This window comes from Bubalus kerabau, chromosome 4, assembly GCF_029407905.1.
Source record: "Bubalus kerabau isolate K-KA32 ecotype Philippines breed swamp buffalo chromosome 4, PCC_UOA_SB_1v2, whole genome shotgun sequence".
NCBI classification, from domain to species: Eukaryota; Metazoa; Chordata; class Mammalia; order Artiodactyla; family Bovidae; genus Bubalus; species Bubalus kerabau.
The window spans coordinates 2384098-2399675 of record NC_073627.1 but is presented as its reverse complement, the minus strand read 5'-3'; the positions used below and the strand labels follow the sequence as shown (position 1 = coordinate 2399675).

The following is a 15578-nucleotide window of genomic DNA, read 5'->3' as shown; positions in this document are numbered from 1 at the left end:
CAGTGGTAAAGAATCTGCCGGCCAATGCGGGAGACAGACTAGGGTTGGATCCCTGGATTGGGAAGATCCCCTGGGGGAGGATATGGCAACTCACTCCAGTATTCTTGCCTGGGAAATTCCATGGACAGAGGAACCTGGAGGGCTAGAGTCCATGGGGTCACAAAGAGTCAGGCACGACTTAGTGACTAAACAACAACAATTGGACAACCAAATAAGTGACCTTGAATTCTTTCATGGACTTGGTAACGAAGTCCAAACTGTGATAGAGAACCTGTCCTGCAACAGTGTGGAGGGTCTGCCTTTTCGTTTTCAACCATCTTTTCCCCAGAGCTAGCGATCACCCGCTCACTTCTGGACTCTTGGCCCTGTGTGAGCAGGAGGACACCACTGAAATAACGCTCATCGCCTACACACGTGGTTTTGGAGGGAATGTGAGAATGACCTTGTCTCTGCAGGTGCTGCTCGCAGGGGGCAGCGGAGGGGCGCCCCCGGGGTTCCTGGGGTACTGCCCCCAGGAGAGCGCGCTGTGGCCCGGCCTGACGGTGAGGGAGCACCTCGAGGTGTCGGCCGCTGTGAAAGGGCTGCGGAGGGTGGACGCCGAGGCCGCTATCACCAGGTGCGTGGGGGGGCATCACCTGCTCCCCACCTGGGCTGAAACACCTTCACACAGGATGAGGCGGGCGGTGCTGATAGCTCCATACTTGTTGATCGTCTAGACCCCAGTTCAGTGTTTTCGCTCTCTTTAAGCCTGGAGAGAAAAAGGCCATGCGTTTTATTTCTTAACTGATGTATAGTTGACTTAAAATACGGTGTTAGTTTCAGGTATACAACAAAGTGACTCAGTCATATTTTTTTTCAGATTCTTTTCCATCATGGGCTATTACAAGATACTGAATACAGTCCCCTGTGTTATACAGCGAATCCTTGTTGCATAGCAATTTTATGTATAGTAGTTTGTATCTGTTAAACCCAAAGTCCTGATTTATCCCGCCCCTCACCCCTTTCCCCTTTGGTAACCCTAAGTTTGTTTCTCTAGCTCTGTGAGCCTATTTCTGTTTTGTATATAGAATCATTTGTATTATATTTTTAGATTCTACATATAAGTGACATCATATACTATTTGCCTTTGTCTGACTTACTTCACACTAACTTCTCTCGACCTATCTGCATTGCTGAAAGTGACAATATTTCATTCTTTCTTACGGCTGAGTAATCTCCCATTGCTTGCGTGCACCACACCTTCTTAAACCAGTTGACCACTGATGGGCATTTGCGCTGTTTCCATGTCCTGGCTACTGTAAATAGAGCCTCAGTGAACGCTGGAGTGCATGTATGGTTTCAGATTGAGAGTTTTCGTCTTTTTTGGATGTCTGCCCTAGTGTGGGATTGCACGATCTTTGCAGTATCATATAGGATCATATACTCACTGTTCTCAGTACAGAAAGAAGGCACTGCAGATATGAGTCTGGCTGCCAAGAAGGGTTCATAAAACACCCTAGGTGGTTTCAATTTTAGGATCACTCTGAGCCTCATTTAAACTCTCTGCATCTGTTCTGATTTGCTGGTTCTCCCCCATGCATCCCCGCCCTGAGCAGGGTGCTGTGGGTTTGACTCCCCCTGCTTCCCGCAGGCTGGCGGACGCGCTGAAGCTGCAGGACCAGATGGAGCTCCCCGCCAAGGCCTTACCCGAGGGGGCGAAGAGAAAGGTAGGGAGGGGCCGTCCCCCCCCAACCCCACCCTGCACGTGCCCCCAGGCCGGCGCCGACGCGGCTCCTCTCTGTTGCAGCTGAGCTTCGCGCTGAGCGTCCTGGGGAGCCCGGCCGTGCTGCTCCTGGACGAGCCGACCACAGGGATGGACCCCGAGGGGCAGCTGCAGATGTGGTGAGGGGCGTCGGGGCAGCCCTGAGCGAATGTGTCGCCTGTAACAGCTGGCCCTGAAAAGCCCTGCTGGTTCTGTTAGATCGGCGGTGAGAGGGGTGGTTTCTCCTGTGCTGACAGATCCTCCCCTTGGGCTCACGTGTATGAACGCACCTAGGCAGCCACTTTGCAGCTGTCATTTGGAAGTCTGAAATTTCCCACTAAAAATGTCCTTGACGCAATAAAAAAAGACAAAAAAATTAAACCGTTGTTTATAAAGGGAAAGATGTCCACATTACCAGAAAAAAACAGTATGAAGAAAAAAAATGCTGATGTCATATCACATCAGTTTTTATTAAGGAGAAAAAGGTAATTGTAACTCAATCCTCACTCTAAAAATTTCATGTTCATCTTAGCTCTTCCAAGTAAGTATTCAAGACTCACTTTTATATTTAATCAGATCAATCTATTATTAAGTTTAAATCTTTTGCAACATCACCTGATACATAATTCTTATGGAGGGAAGAATAAATTCATGTATTCTCTTTTTTGACATGCAAATTATTCATTTTATCTTATTTAAAAATTCTTTTATTGATGTATAACTGATGTATAATATTATATTGGTTTCAGTTGTACAATATAATGATTCAAAAATTTGTTATAGATTATACTCAATATATTCTCCAATCACTTGAAGAATTTTCTGAAATCTGTCATTTTGTGCTTTGGGGCATATGTCATTATCATCACGCTTGTACATAAGGTCTCCTCTTTCCTCCTACTGCCTTCTCATAAATATTATTGAAATGCAGCATCTCTGTAGACAAGCTTGTACCTACTATCATTCCCTGCATTCAGCCGAAGCCCTGCTCCGAATGAGACACCCTGTCTGCTTGGTTCTTTCCATGCCTGTTGTCCCTCCGAACCTCCTGTCTTTGAGGAGTGAATCTGAATTCGCTCTGTTTCATAAGTGCCCGTGGAAACGCCGTTATGTTGTTTTCACACCGTCTGGAGCATCCCCACTAGTTGACGTTTATTTTCCTTGGCCTCACTTCAGGCAGCTGATCCGGGCCTCCTTTAGAAATACAGCGAGGGGCGCCCTGCTGACCACCCACTCCATGGCCGAGGCGGAGGCCGTGTGCGACCGCGTGGCCATCATGGTGTCCGGGAGCCTGAGGTGGGTGGGTCCCCGGGTGCGCTCTGAGTGAGGGCATCTCCCCGACACGGTGGTCTCTGCGTGGAGCTGGGCTGGCCGGCTGCCCTGGTCCCAGGACCCCGCGTCCCCAGCGGTGGGTTTCCCCTCGCTTCCCCTGCCGGCTGACCCTCCTCTCACCTCCAGGTGTATCGGCTCCATCCAGCATCTGAAGAGCAAGTTCGGCAGAGACTACCTGCTGGAGATGAAGCTGAAGAGCCTGGCCCGGCTGGAGGCTCTGCACGCTGAGGTCCTGAGGATCTTCCCCCAGGCTGCTCGGCAGGAGAGGTCAATGCGGGCTCATTCTGATTCGTCCTGGTCTTTGCTCTGTTTTTCTGTGATGGCGAGATATAAAAGCTTTATCTTCCCATTCTTTTTTTAAAAAAAACTATGTGGGAATCATGAGGACTTCAGTGAGTAGTTCAGTTCAGTTCAGTCACTCAGTTGTGCCCGACTCTTTGTGACCCCATGAATCGCAGCACACCAGGCCTCCTGTCCATCACCAACTCCCGGAGTTTACTTAGACTCACATCCATCGAATCAGTGATGCCATCCAACCATCTCATCCTCTGTCGTCCCCTTCTCCTCCTGCCCCCAATCCCTCCCAGCATCAGAGTCTTTTCCAATGAGTCAACTCTTGAGACATCCAATTCCAAGGGATAGCACAGGTGGGAAATAAGAGAACCAAGTCCTGGTTTGGAAGCTGATTCTTGTAAGGGAATTAACATTCTTCCTTTTTCTTTTCTTTTAATTTTCAAGGGCCTGTTTATTTATTTTATATATTGGATTGCAGCTGAGTTCACAATGTTGTGGTAGTTCCAGGTGCACAGCCAAGTCCTGGACGAGCCTGCTGCCCCTTCCCAGACGTGGCACCTGTTCGCGGCCGTGCCTCTGGGTCCTGAACTCAGGTCTCTCTCCTCGCCCCCAGGTTCGCCTCCCTGGTGGTCTACAAGTTGCCTGTTGAGGATGTACACCCTTTATCACACGCCTTCTTCAGTTTAGAGACAGGTGAGAGTGCCTGCTGCAAGTGAGCCTCTGGAAACCGATCACGTTCAAGTCTTGCATAAAACCAGCATAAGAAGTATCAATACATGGGCCCAAAACGTGACATTATACTATATTATACGATAAGGGCTTCCCTTGTGGCTCAGCTGGTAAAGAATTCGCCGGCAATGCGGGAGGCCAGGTTCAATCCCTGGGTCTGGAAGATCCCCTGGAGAAGGGAAAGGCTCCCCACTCCAGTATTCTGGCCTGGACAATTCCAGGGACTATATAGTCCATGGGGTCACAAAGAGTCGGACATGACTGAGCGACTTTCACTTCACATACTATAAATAGTAAGGTTTTAATCCAGTGGTTCTCAGCCTGTGATTTGGCAACTTCTGGGGATACAGGCAGACCTCAGAGGTATTGTGGGTTGGGTTCCAGACATCACTATATATTGAATGCTGCAATGAAGGAAGTCTCATGAGTGTTTTGGTTTCCCAGGGCATATAAAAGCGATGTTTAGGGGACTTCCCTGGCAGTCTAGTGTTTGAGACCTCACCTTCCAATGCAAGGGGTGCAAGTTCGATCCTTGGTCGGGGAAGCTAAGATCCAGCATGCCTCAAGGCTAAAAAGTCAAAACATAAAACAGAAACAATATTGTAACAAATTCAATAAAGACTTTAAAAATGGTCCACATCCAAAAAAAAAAAAAAAAGGCTGTTTACACTGTACTATAGTTTATTAAGTGTGTGATAACATTATTTCTAAAAACTGTAATTAGTTGCCATAATTTAGAATATTTTATTGCTAAAAAAATGAGAGCCTCCGTCTGAGTCTTAAACGAGTGGTAATCTTTTTTTTATAATAATATGGAAGATCACGGATCAGCATGAAAAATAGAATCCGAATGCAACATTTGAAATATCTTGAGAATTAGCAACATGTGACACAGAAAGACAAAGTGAGGAAATGCCGCTGGGAACACAGCGCCACGGTCGAAACAGGCGCAGGGCGGCCGCACACCCATGGTTTGTGAAAATGCAGCTATAAAATGGGGTCCCTGCGTTTTCAGCTTTCACAGCTGGTGGTGTGGTTGGGGGTATAGTTGGCGTCTAGTAGGTCTTCTAGGGGCTTCCCAGGCGGCTCATTGGTAAAGAACCCGCCTGCCAATGCAGGAGACGTGGGTTTGATCCCTGGGTCGGGAAGAACCCCTGGAGAAGGAAATGGCAACCCACTGCAGTATCCTTTCCTGGGAAACCCCACAGATGGGGGAGCCTGGCGGGCTACTGTCCATGGGGTCACAAAGAGTCAGACACGACTGAGTAACTAAACAGCAACAACAAGGTCTTCTAGAGGCCAGGGGTGATGTTGATCTAGTAACTAACTGTTGTCTAGTAACTAACTGTCCAGGAGAAATTGCGACTCTCCAGGGTCTTCTTTCCACTCGTGGTTCTTCTCTCATATGTATTTGCATGTTTGGACTCTCAGTCACAATCCATGTGGGTAAAAGGCAGTGAACTCAAAAATAAGATTGATTTCCCTGGTGGTCCAGTGGTTGACTCCAAGCTTCCAGTGAGGGGTGCACAGGTTTGATTCCTGGTCAGAGAAGATCCCACAAGCAGCCAAAAAAAAAAAAAAAACCCATAAATTTAAAAAATAAAAAAGGATAATTCCAGGAACTTTTGTTTATAAAGGGGCTCTTTGGCAAGGTGCCAGGAACAGTGCAGTTACCTGAGGCTTGACACCAGGGTTCCTGTTCTCAGGTCCAAAGGGATGAAGTGAGGAGGTGGTGACGGGACCCTGGGAGTAGAGTCAGGTAGAATCTGCCATCTTGAGGGAAGAAGTGATCTTGAATCAAAGGACATGCCTGGGGTCAGGGAGGAAGTGGAGGGATAAAAGCTCCATCTCCTCTCTCTCTGTCCCTCCTCCTGGGCTTTCCACTGGCGGAACCCCCCAGGAGGAGCCCACCAAGTTGGGCTCTGGAGCAGAGAGCAGGGTGGAGGAGAGTGAGGGCGGATGCAGAGCAGCTGGAGGCAGTGGTCCAGCCTTTAGCGCAACCCGCATGGGCAATCCAGAACCTCGCGTCCTGTTTTCAGTCTTGTGGCCCTTCTGCCCGAGCTCTAAGATGATGAGAGAGAGGACCACGTGGTGAATGTGCATTCCCATATTTAATCCAAGTTTATTACCCACCTTGTGTATTTAAGATCTGTCCGCGTGTGCCCTTGGTACATGACTTGGCAAATTTATAAATGAAAGACATTTGCAGTCCTAATACACATCCATCCTTCTGCAGTTAAACAGAACTTCGACCTGGAGGAGTACAGTCTCTCCCAGTGCAGCCTGGAGCAGGTGGGTCCATTTTGCACATCCCACAGCATCCCAGGTGGCTCAGACGGTAAAGCATCCACCTGCAACGTGGGAAACCGGGCTTCAATCCCTGGGTTGGGAAGATCCCCTGGAGCAGGAAATGACAACCCACTCCAGTATCCTTGCCTGGAGAATCGCATGGACAGAGGAGCCTGGCAGGCTACAATCCTTGGGGTCCCAGAGAGTCAGACATGACTGAGTGACTAACACTTTACTCTTCATGGAATATAAAGATACCATGTGTGGACACACTCTGCACTCACTTGGGGCTACAGGAAGCAGTGGTCACCCCATCTCTTTATTTCTTCCTCTGTTGCAGGTTTTCCTGGAACTCTGCAAGGAGCAGGAGTGGGACGATTCTGATGAGGAAGTTGATCTCTCCATGAGGTGGAAGCTCCTGCAGGAAGAGCCTTAAAGCCCAAATCCACTATTTTTAAGACCATATTTTATAGCATTAATATACCTTGGCTCAGATATGATTTCAAAATGCTTTTGAAACCCACGTCATCACTTTTCTCAATAACATGATGGATAGTGGGACTAAGGAGTAAGGTCAGAGCACTGATGCTCAGCAGACCAGGCAGCCTCCGAAACAGCAACTGAACCCAGTGTTTCACATGGCAGCAGATTTTTTTTAAAATGCACCTGATTAGGGAATTTTTATGTTTCTGAGAATGATACAGAAATTAAATTAATTTAAAGGTCTCTGACCTTTAAAATCTTAACTATTTTCTCTTTTTAAGTAGGCAGGTGGCTAAATGGTAAAGATTTCGCCTGCCGATGCAGGACACACAGGTTTGATCCCTGGGTCGGGAAGATCCCCTGGAGAAGGGCATGGCCACCCACTCCAGTATTCTTGCCTGGGAAATCCCGTGCACAGAGGAGCCTGGAGGGCTACATAGGCTCACAAGAACTGGACAAGACTAAACAATGATCAGCCCTGGGTGTTCTTTGGAAGGACTGATACTAAAGCTGAAACTCCAGTACTTTGACCACCTCATGCGAAGAGTTGACTCATTGGAAAAGACTCTGATGCTGGGAGGGATTGGGGGCAGGAGGAGAAGGGGACGACAGAGGATGAGATGGCTGGATGGCATCACTGACTCGATGGACGTGAGTCTGAGTGAACTCCGGGAGTTGGTGATGGACAGGGAGGCCTGGAGTGCTGCAATTCATGGGGTTGCAAAGAGTCGGACACGACTGAGTGACTGAACTGAACTGAACTGAAACAATGACTGAAACAACGACAGGGACAAAGTGAGACCGGACGCTGAGAGTTTGCTGTACGGGAGGCGGAGTCTAACGATTTCACGGCAGCACAGGCTTGCTGTTTTCATTTCTTCTTCACCTGTTCTTAATTTACTCATCTCCCTTTCCTGTCACTTCTCAGATTTCAGATTGTACAGTCATGTTTTATCTGTTGTGATGATACAGGAAATGTGAAACCTGTTAAAATGGTCGTACTGAGAATTTGAATGATCAAGTCGAGGAAGGTTTTAAAAAAATACATCTTGCAATTTTGAATCACAACAAACTGTGGAAAATTCTGAAAGAGATGAGAATACCAGACCACCTGACCTGCCTCTTGAGAAATCTGTATGCAGGTCAGGAAGCAACAGTTAGAACTGGACATGGAAGAACAGACTGGTTCCAAATAGGAAAAGGAGTACATCAAGGCTGTATATTGTCACCCTGCTTATTTAACTTATATGCAGAGTACATCATGAGAAACGCTGGGCTGGAAGAAGTGCAAGCTGGAATCAAGATTGCAGGGAGAAATATCAATAACCTCAGATATGCAGATGATACCACCCTTATGGCATAAAGCAATATTATTTTGGGGGGCTCCAAAATCACTGCAGATGGTGACTGCAGCCATGAAATTAAAAAGACACTTACTCGTTGGGAGTAAAGTTAGGACCAGCCTAGACCACATATTAAAAAGCAGAGACATTACTTTGTCAACAAAGGTCCGTCTAGTCAAGGCTATGGTTTTTCCAGTGGTTATGTATGGATGTGAGAGTTTGACTATAAAGAAAGCTGAGCACTGAAGAATTGATGCTTTTGAACTGTGGTGTTGGAGAAGACTCTTGAGAGTCCCTTGGACAGCAAGGAGATCCAACTAGTCCATTCTAAAGGAAATCAGTCCTGAATGTTCATTGGAAGGACCGATGCTGAAGCTGGAACTCCAATATTTTGGCCACCTGATGTGAAGAACTGACTCATTTAAAAAGACCCTGATGTGGGAAAAATTCAAGGCGGGAGGAGAAGGGGATGACAGAGGATGAGATGGCTGGATAGCATCACCAACTCGATGGACGTGAGTCTGAGCAAACTCTGGGAGTTGGTGATGGACGGGGAGGCCTGGCATGCTGCAAAGGCCTGGCATGCATGTTGCAAACAGTCAGCCACGACTGAGTGACTGAACTGAACTGATAATTTTGAAGCATGTTTTTATTTTCTGTTTCTTATGATGTGAGGGTCTACTGAACAGTGCTAGAACTTTATAGGCACCGCTTTCTTCTGTCTGCATATGCTGTGACCTCCAAGTAACCGTCCTATAAACACTTTGCAATTGATGCGGTTTTCTGGTACGTTCTTACTCAGCTGAGTCGTTCTTGTTGCTGCTCTCCTTGCTGCTTCTGGTCGTGTTCTGAACTGTGTTCCCCACAAACTCATAGATCCATTCTCCAGGGTGGCTGTGTTTGGAGGTGGGGCCTGTAAAGAGATAATTCAAGTTAAGCGAGGTTGTCAGGTGGGGCCCTAATCTGAGGACACTTGTGTTTCTCTAAGAAGAGGTACAACAAAGGTCCCTCTAGTCAAGGCTATGGTTTTTCCTGTGGTCATGTATGGATGTGAGAGTTGGACTGTGAAGAAAGCTGAGTGCCAAAGAATTGATACTTTTGAACTGTGGTGTTGGAGAAGACTCTTGAGAGTCCTTTGGACTGAAGGGAGATCCAACCAGTCCATCATAAAGCAGATCAGTCCTGGGTGTTCATTGATAGGACTGATGTTGAAGCTGAAACTCCAATACTTTGGCCACCTGATGCGAAGAGCTCATTTGAAAAGACCCTGATGCTGGGAAAGATTGAGGGAAGGAGGAGAAGGGGACGACAGAGGATGAGATGGTTGGATGGCATCACCAACTCAATGGACATGGGTTTGGGTGAACTCTGGTCCGCTTCTGTCTAGACTGCCGCTCAGCTCATCCAGCCACCGCAGGCAGATTCTCCTCCCAGTGAGGCACTGGCCAACTTGCCTCCTGTCAGCACTGCTCAGCACCTCTCCTCTGAGCTTTGCCTCCAGGAAACAGCACCGACCGGAGCATTGTTCTGCTCGTAACCAACAAGATGAGAGCTCTGGGCAGCAGCCAGCCTGCTCCGGGCCAAGGGACAAGGTTGTGGCAGCCACGTGGTTTCTCTTCATGGCCAACGTGACCCACACAGGAGATGGACTGGTCACTCCAGGTTCGGGACTTCAGGGTCACGTCCGGGGCAGGCTGCTGGCTCCCTGCTCCGAAGCCTTGACTCATGTTTTCAAGTTCCATCCTTGGCATGTTTCCCAGAACACTGAGGCCTGTTCCAGATTCTCTTTACTTGCTAAAATTCCGCTGAGACACACTCTGTCTTCCTGCAGTGAAGAACCTTTGGGAGCAGTCAAGTCCTGCCGATTTCAGGAGAGGCTCAACAATACATAATTGTGTGGCATTGGTTGATCAGCTATGGAAAGGTGCAATATTATTATTACGCACGAAGCATCAGGGGACTGCTGCAATGAAATGAAGGAACAAATCTCCTACCTAATCACCAAACTGCCCAGACATATTCTCTGTCTCTCTGTCTCTCTACTCAAGGTTGAATGCGCTAGAGCTGTGACTTGTGGCTTATCCTCCTCCCCTGTGGATGCCGGTGCAGACCTCTGGAAAAACAATGCTGCCCTTTGCAGGCAATTTTAGGTAGAGTCCTTGGAATATTTTCACAGTGAATTCACCTATACACAAGTCCAAGGGTGCTGGTTTTTTAACCTGCTGCTGCTGCTAAGTTGCTTCGGTCGTGTCCGACTCTGTGCGACCCCATAGACGGCAGCCCACCAGGCTCCCCCATCCCTGGGATTCTCCAGGCAAGAACACTGGAGTGGGTTGCCATTTCCTTCTCCAATGCATGAAAGTGAAAAGTGAAAGTGAAGTCACTCAGTCATGTCCGACTCGTAGCAATCCCATGGACTACAGCCTACCAGGCTCCTCTGTCCAAGGGATTTTCCAGGCAAGTATACTGGAGTGGGGTGCCATTGCCTTCTCCTTTTAACCTGCTAAAGCCTCTCAAAGCCCAGTCGAGGTGGAGTTCCTGCCCTCCATCTCAAGCACAAGCTCAAGTGTATTACAGCCTCACCATAATATCCTGCACTCACCTAGAGCCAGACATCCTGGAATGTGAAGTCAAGTGGGCCTTAGAAAGCATCACTACGAACAAAGCTAGTGGAGGTGATGGAATTCCAGTTCAGCTATTTCAAATCCTAAAAGATGATGCTGTGAAAGTGCTGCACTCAATATGCCAGCAAATTTGGAAAACTCAGCAGTGGCCACAGGACTGGAAAAGGTCAGTTTTCATTCCAATCCCAAAGAAAGGCAATGCCAAAGAATGCTCAAACTACCGCACAATTGCACTCATCTCACACGCTAGTAAAGTAATGCTCAAAATTCTCCAAGCCAGGCTTCAGCAGTACATGAACCGTTAACTCCCAGATGTTCAAGCTGGTTTTAGAAAAGGCAGAGGAACCAGAGATCAAATTGCCAACATCTGCTGGATCATGGAAAAAGCATGAGAGTTCCAGAAAAACATCTATTTCTGCTTTATTGACTATGCCAAAGCCTTTGACTGTGTGGATCACAATCAACTGTGGAAAATTCTGAAAGAAATGGGAATACCAGACCACCTGACCTGCCTCTTGAGAAACCTATATGCAGGTCAGGAAGCAACAGTTAGAACTGGACCTGGAACAACAAACTGGTTCCAAATAGGAAAAGGGATACGTCAAGGCTGTATATTGTCACCCTGCTTATTTAACTTCTATGCAGAGTACATCATCTGAAACTCTGGGCTGGAAGAAGCACAAGCTGGAATCAAGATTACTGGGAGAAATATCAATAACCTAAGATATGCAGATGACACCACCCTTATGGCAGAAAGTGAAGAGGAACTAAAGAGCCTCTTGATGAAAGTGAAAGTGGAGAGTGAAAAAGTTGGCTTAAAGCTCAACATTCAGAAAACGAAGATCATGGCATCTGGTCCCATCACTTCATGGGAAATGGATGGGGAAACAGTGGAAACAGTGTCAGACTTTGTTTTTTTGGGCTCCAAAATCACTGCAGATGGTGATTGCAGCCATGAAATTAAAAGACGCTTGCTCCTTGGAAGGAAAGTTATGCCCAACCTAGATAGCATATTGAAAAGCAGAGACATTACTTTGCCAACAAAGGTCCATCTAGTCAAGGCTATGGTTTTTCCTGTGGTCATGTATGGATGTGAGAGTTGGACTGTGAAGAAAGCTGAGTGCTGAAGAATTGATGCTTTTGAACTGTGGTGTTGGAGAAGACTCTTGAGAGTCCGTTGGACTGCAAGGAGATCCAACAGTCCATTCTAAAGGAGATCAGTCCTGGGTGTTCATTGGAAGTTATGATGCTGAAGCTGAAACTCCAGTACTTTGGCCACCTCATGGGAAGAGTTGACTCATTGAAAAAAACTCTGATGCTGGGAGGGATTGGGGGCAGGAAAAGGAGACGACAGAGGATGAGATGGCTGGATGGCATCACTGACTCGATGGACATGAGTTTGAGTGAACTGTGGGAGTTGGTGATGGACAGGGAAGCCTGGCGTGCTGCGATTCATGGGGTCGCAAAGAGTCGGACACGACTGAGCGACTGAACTGAACTGAACTGAACTGATAATATCCTGCATAAACCACTGAACTGTTGTTGCTCAGTCTCTAAGTCTCATCTGACTCTTTTGTGACCTCATGGACTGTGGCCCACCAGGCCCCTCTCTCCATGGGATTGTCCAGGCAAGAACACTGGAGTCGGTTGCCACTTCCTCCAGAGGATCTTCCTGACCCAGGGATCAAACCCACGTCTCCTGCATTTGCAGGTGGATTCTTCACCTCTGAGTCACCAGGGAAGTCCAAAATCAACTGTACTCCAATTTAAAAAAAATTAAAAAAGAAAGAAAAGTAGGTGGAAAGTGAATTTGGCAAATCTGTACCAGGACCGGCTCATCTCCATCCCAGGGAATAAGGACCCTGAGCCATCTCAGGCTGCTCTCCTTCCCCTGTTCTCCTTGTGCTCAGCCTCTTGTTGCTGCTGTGGACCCCCCTCATTCATTCGCTCATTCATTCCCTCAGCCCACCCGCCCGGAGCGATGGCTCAGCCAGCTTCCACTGGCCACAGACGCACCAGCCTCCCTCTCTTCTCCTCTGGTCCCAGGTTCTTGTCTCTGACGGTCTAGGAGCTACCAGTGGAAGATGCTCCACTTTTAGCCCAAGCTTCCTTCAAATGAGAGAAGAGTAAGAGCTATAAGCTTTGAAATAAGGTCCCAGCGAGCGGATCGTTCCAAATCATAAGTTAATCCATCAGCATGACAAAAAATGGGACGTGACGGACTGTGTTCAATTTAGTTGTTAAACTCAGAATGAATTTTAGGACCAGAAAACCAAGGGGGTTGAGAATCCTGAGTGCGTGTTTGGGGGCCAGTGGGAGTGAGTTTTGCTTTGAGGGGTGTTTCTATGCATTTGTGTGTGTGTCAATAAAACGATACTAGTCAAAAGTCAGTAATATCTGCATTTAAGGAGAATATTAGTATTTCTTTCTGGAATGCAGATGCACATGTATTTAGAATTAAATTTTATCTGGATGTGTGTATTATCTTATTGCCTTAGAAGCTGACCTGTTGCCTGGTCCCTAAGACAGCCTTCTTGTGTCCATTACACCATAAAACCAACCACACGGCCCCTGCCACCACCTGGTTCGGGACGCCTTCTCTATCCAAGCCCATTTACTCTGCTTCTCTGAAGCATCCAGGATCCATCGGTATTCTCTTTTCCGTGTCACGGCTCAGAGATTATCTTTGCTTCTTTGCCAGCTTTCCTGAGGAAGGGGTCTAACCTCCTGGTTCTGGGAGACTGGTCCCACTCCTGTCCATAACGTCCATGGTCCATGACGCAGCCTCCTTCCATCCTGGGAGCCGAGCATCCGGCCACCTGGACCGCGGTCCCTCCCAGCTCTCTCCTGATTTGCACTGCGGCCGGCACCAGCCTGGTACTGCTGGGGACGCATCACCTGTCTGCTGGGCACCGATCAGGGCTCTTACCACCTTTCTCGATCTACTTTGGTCAATGAGAAGGGTCTTCAGTCCAATTGAGGGCATGCTGGCATGGTTTCCGGCAAGAGGTCACAAGCATCTTTCTCTATAATCTTCTTATACAACCCTTTCCAGAAGGCATCTTCCTTCCACCTCTTCCCTCTTTCCAGTCACATGAGGGGCAGAAAGCCTTCTCAGCATCATTTATCCCTTAAATGCCCCTCTCAATAACTGTGCAGCTCACAGACATAACACCAGCCCTTCGTCCCCAAACCCAAGTGAATGGACTGGTGTATTTTCAACTGAGTTCTGTGCTTAAACCATGAACAATGATTATCTTAACTTTTTTATTTAAGATTTTTTAAAAACTGATTTGTACTCTCAGTCTAGTTCAGTTGCTCAGTTGTGTCCAGCTCTTTGTGACCCCATGGACTGCAGCATGCCAGGCTTCCCTGTCCATCACAAAACTCCTGGAGGTTTGTGTTATATGCTGACTTATAGGACCATCTGGATGTAGAACTACGTGGACCCCTAACATACCTCCTTCTCTGCTCAGTTGGACAGAGCTTTGACCTGGAGGAGCACGGTCTCCCCAGTGCACCCTGGCACAGATGGGTACCATCCCCGGAACATGAAGGCGGAAGGTGTGCACACGCTGGGCACTCACTTGGCACCATGAGAAGCAGTATGACACTCCTATCTCTATTTCCTCCCCCTTTTCAGGTATTCCTGGAGCTCTCCAAGGAGCAGGAGCTGGATGATTTAAAGGAGGAACTTGACCCTCAGTGAGGCAGAAGTTCCTCCCACAGAAAGAGCCTTGAAGCCCCAAACCCCCCATCTTCCCCTTTGAGCCTGTGGTTGTTTTCTAAGACATTCGTTTTTATAGCATCAATGTCATATTTGTAGAGACCATAGTGTAAGCATTGATATGGTTCTCTGTGGGTGGAGAGGAGGTGCGAGTGCTGGATCAGTGCAGTGATAATGTGGGCAGAGGCATGTGGCTGAGCCCAGCCTGCGGGAATGTCTTAGTGTCTCTACAGGTTACCCTGATTCCATTTCTCTGTATAAATGCTGAATAAACAAGGATACTTTTATAAGATTGTTTCAGTGTCTGAGTATGATAAACAAATTTCTTTAATTTTTTTCTTTTATCACAACCTTATAAAAAAAAAAAAAAAAGCTTACCACCTCACCTAGACCCCTTTCCAATTTGGAGAAGGCCAACACCAATAAACTATAAGATAATTATTTTAACTGCCTAGAGGATTGGAAGATGGGGGATTGGGAAGAAGAGAACAGAAGACTTCCCAGAGCCCTTTATTTTCAGAACTGCCACCTGGACCAGTTTTTATAGAGAGATCATGGCCATGCCATTCAGTATGAGATTCTATTGGACTTATTGCAAAAATGCAAACCACAGCTGCTGGGCATTTAGTTCCAGCTGTCTCAGCAATGTCACATCCAGTTTCTGCTTGTTGGAAAGTCCTTCATAAAAGGCCATTTCCTTCCTTTTCTCTGATGAGGGATTTTGAATAGCAGAGATGCTTAAAAACAAATACAGAGAGATGGTTATGTCTAGGTGAACGCAAATTTCTGGAACTCTATGCTGCATATCTACCATTCAAAAGATGAGAAGTTATGGAGAAATGGTGTTCTGTGTTTCAGAAAATTGAAGAGCCTAGTTCCTTTAAGAAATCCCAGCAGGGCAAAAAGATGTTGGTAAAGAATTCAGAGAAGGAGGGTATGACTTCTGGGAGGAGAAGGATGGTGCTGTTGGCGAGAAAGAGGTTTCATCTACTCCTCAAAGATTCTCTCAGATGGTC

At 47.3% G+C, this 15578-nt stretch overlaps 1 protein-coding gene across 13 annotated transcripts in view; it reads left to right on the top strand.

Annotated features, from left to right (window-relative positions):
* Nucleotides 1-14839, top strand: part of LOC129648551 (ATP-binding cassette sub-family A member 9-like) — a 61571-nt gene extending 46732 nt beyond the window's left edge. For 12 of the 13 annotated variants that reach the window (XM_055574994.1, XM_055574988.1, XM_055574987.1 and 9 more), the window contains 8 exons: nucleotides 456-616; nucleotides 1631-1706; nucleotides 1787-1881; nucleotides 2918-3037; nucleotides 3200-3340; nucleotides 3981-4060; nucleotides 6333-6388; nucleotides 6726-14839. In XM_055574994.1, coding sequence (XP_055430969.1) covers nucleotides 456-616; nucleotides 1631-1706; nucleotides 1787-1881; nucleotides 2918-3037; nucleotides 3200-3340; nucleotides 3981-4060; nucleotides 6333-6388; nucleotides 6726-6821 — 825 coding nt within the window. In that variant the 3' untranslated portion in view covers nucleotides 6822-14839. Of the gene's footprint in view, nucleotides 1-455; nucleotides 617-1630; nucleotides 1707-1786; nucleotides 1968-2917; nucleotides 3038-3199; nucleotides 3341-3980; nucleotides 4061-6332; nucleotides 6389-6725 lie in introns of those variants that run through there. The other variant, XR_008712778.1, reaches the window with a different exon arrangement.
* Nucleotides 14840-15578: the final 739 nt, after the last annotated feature.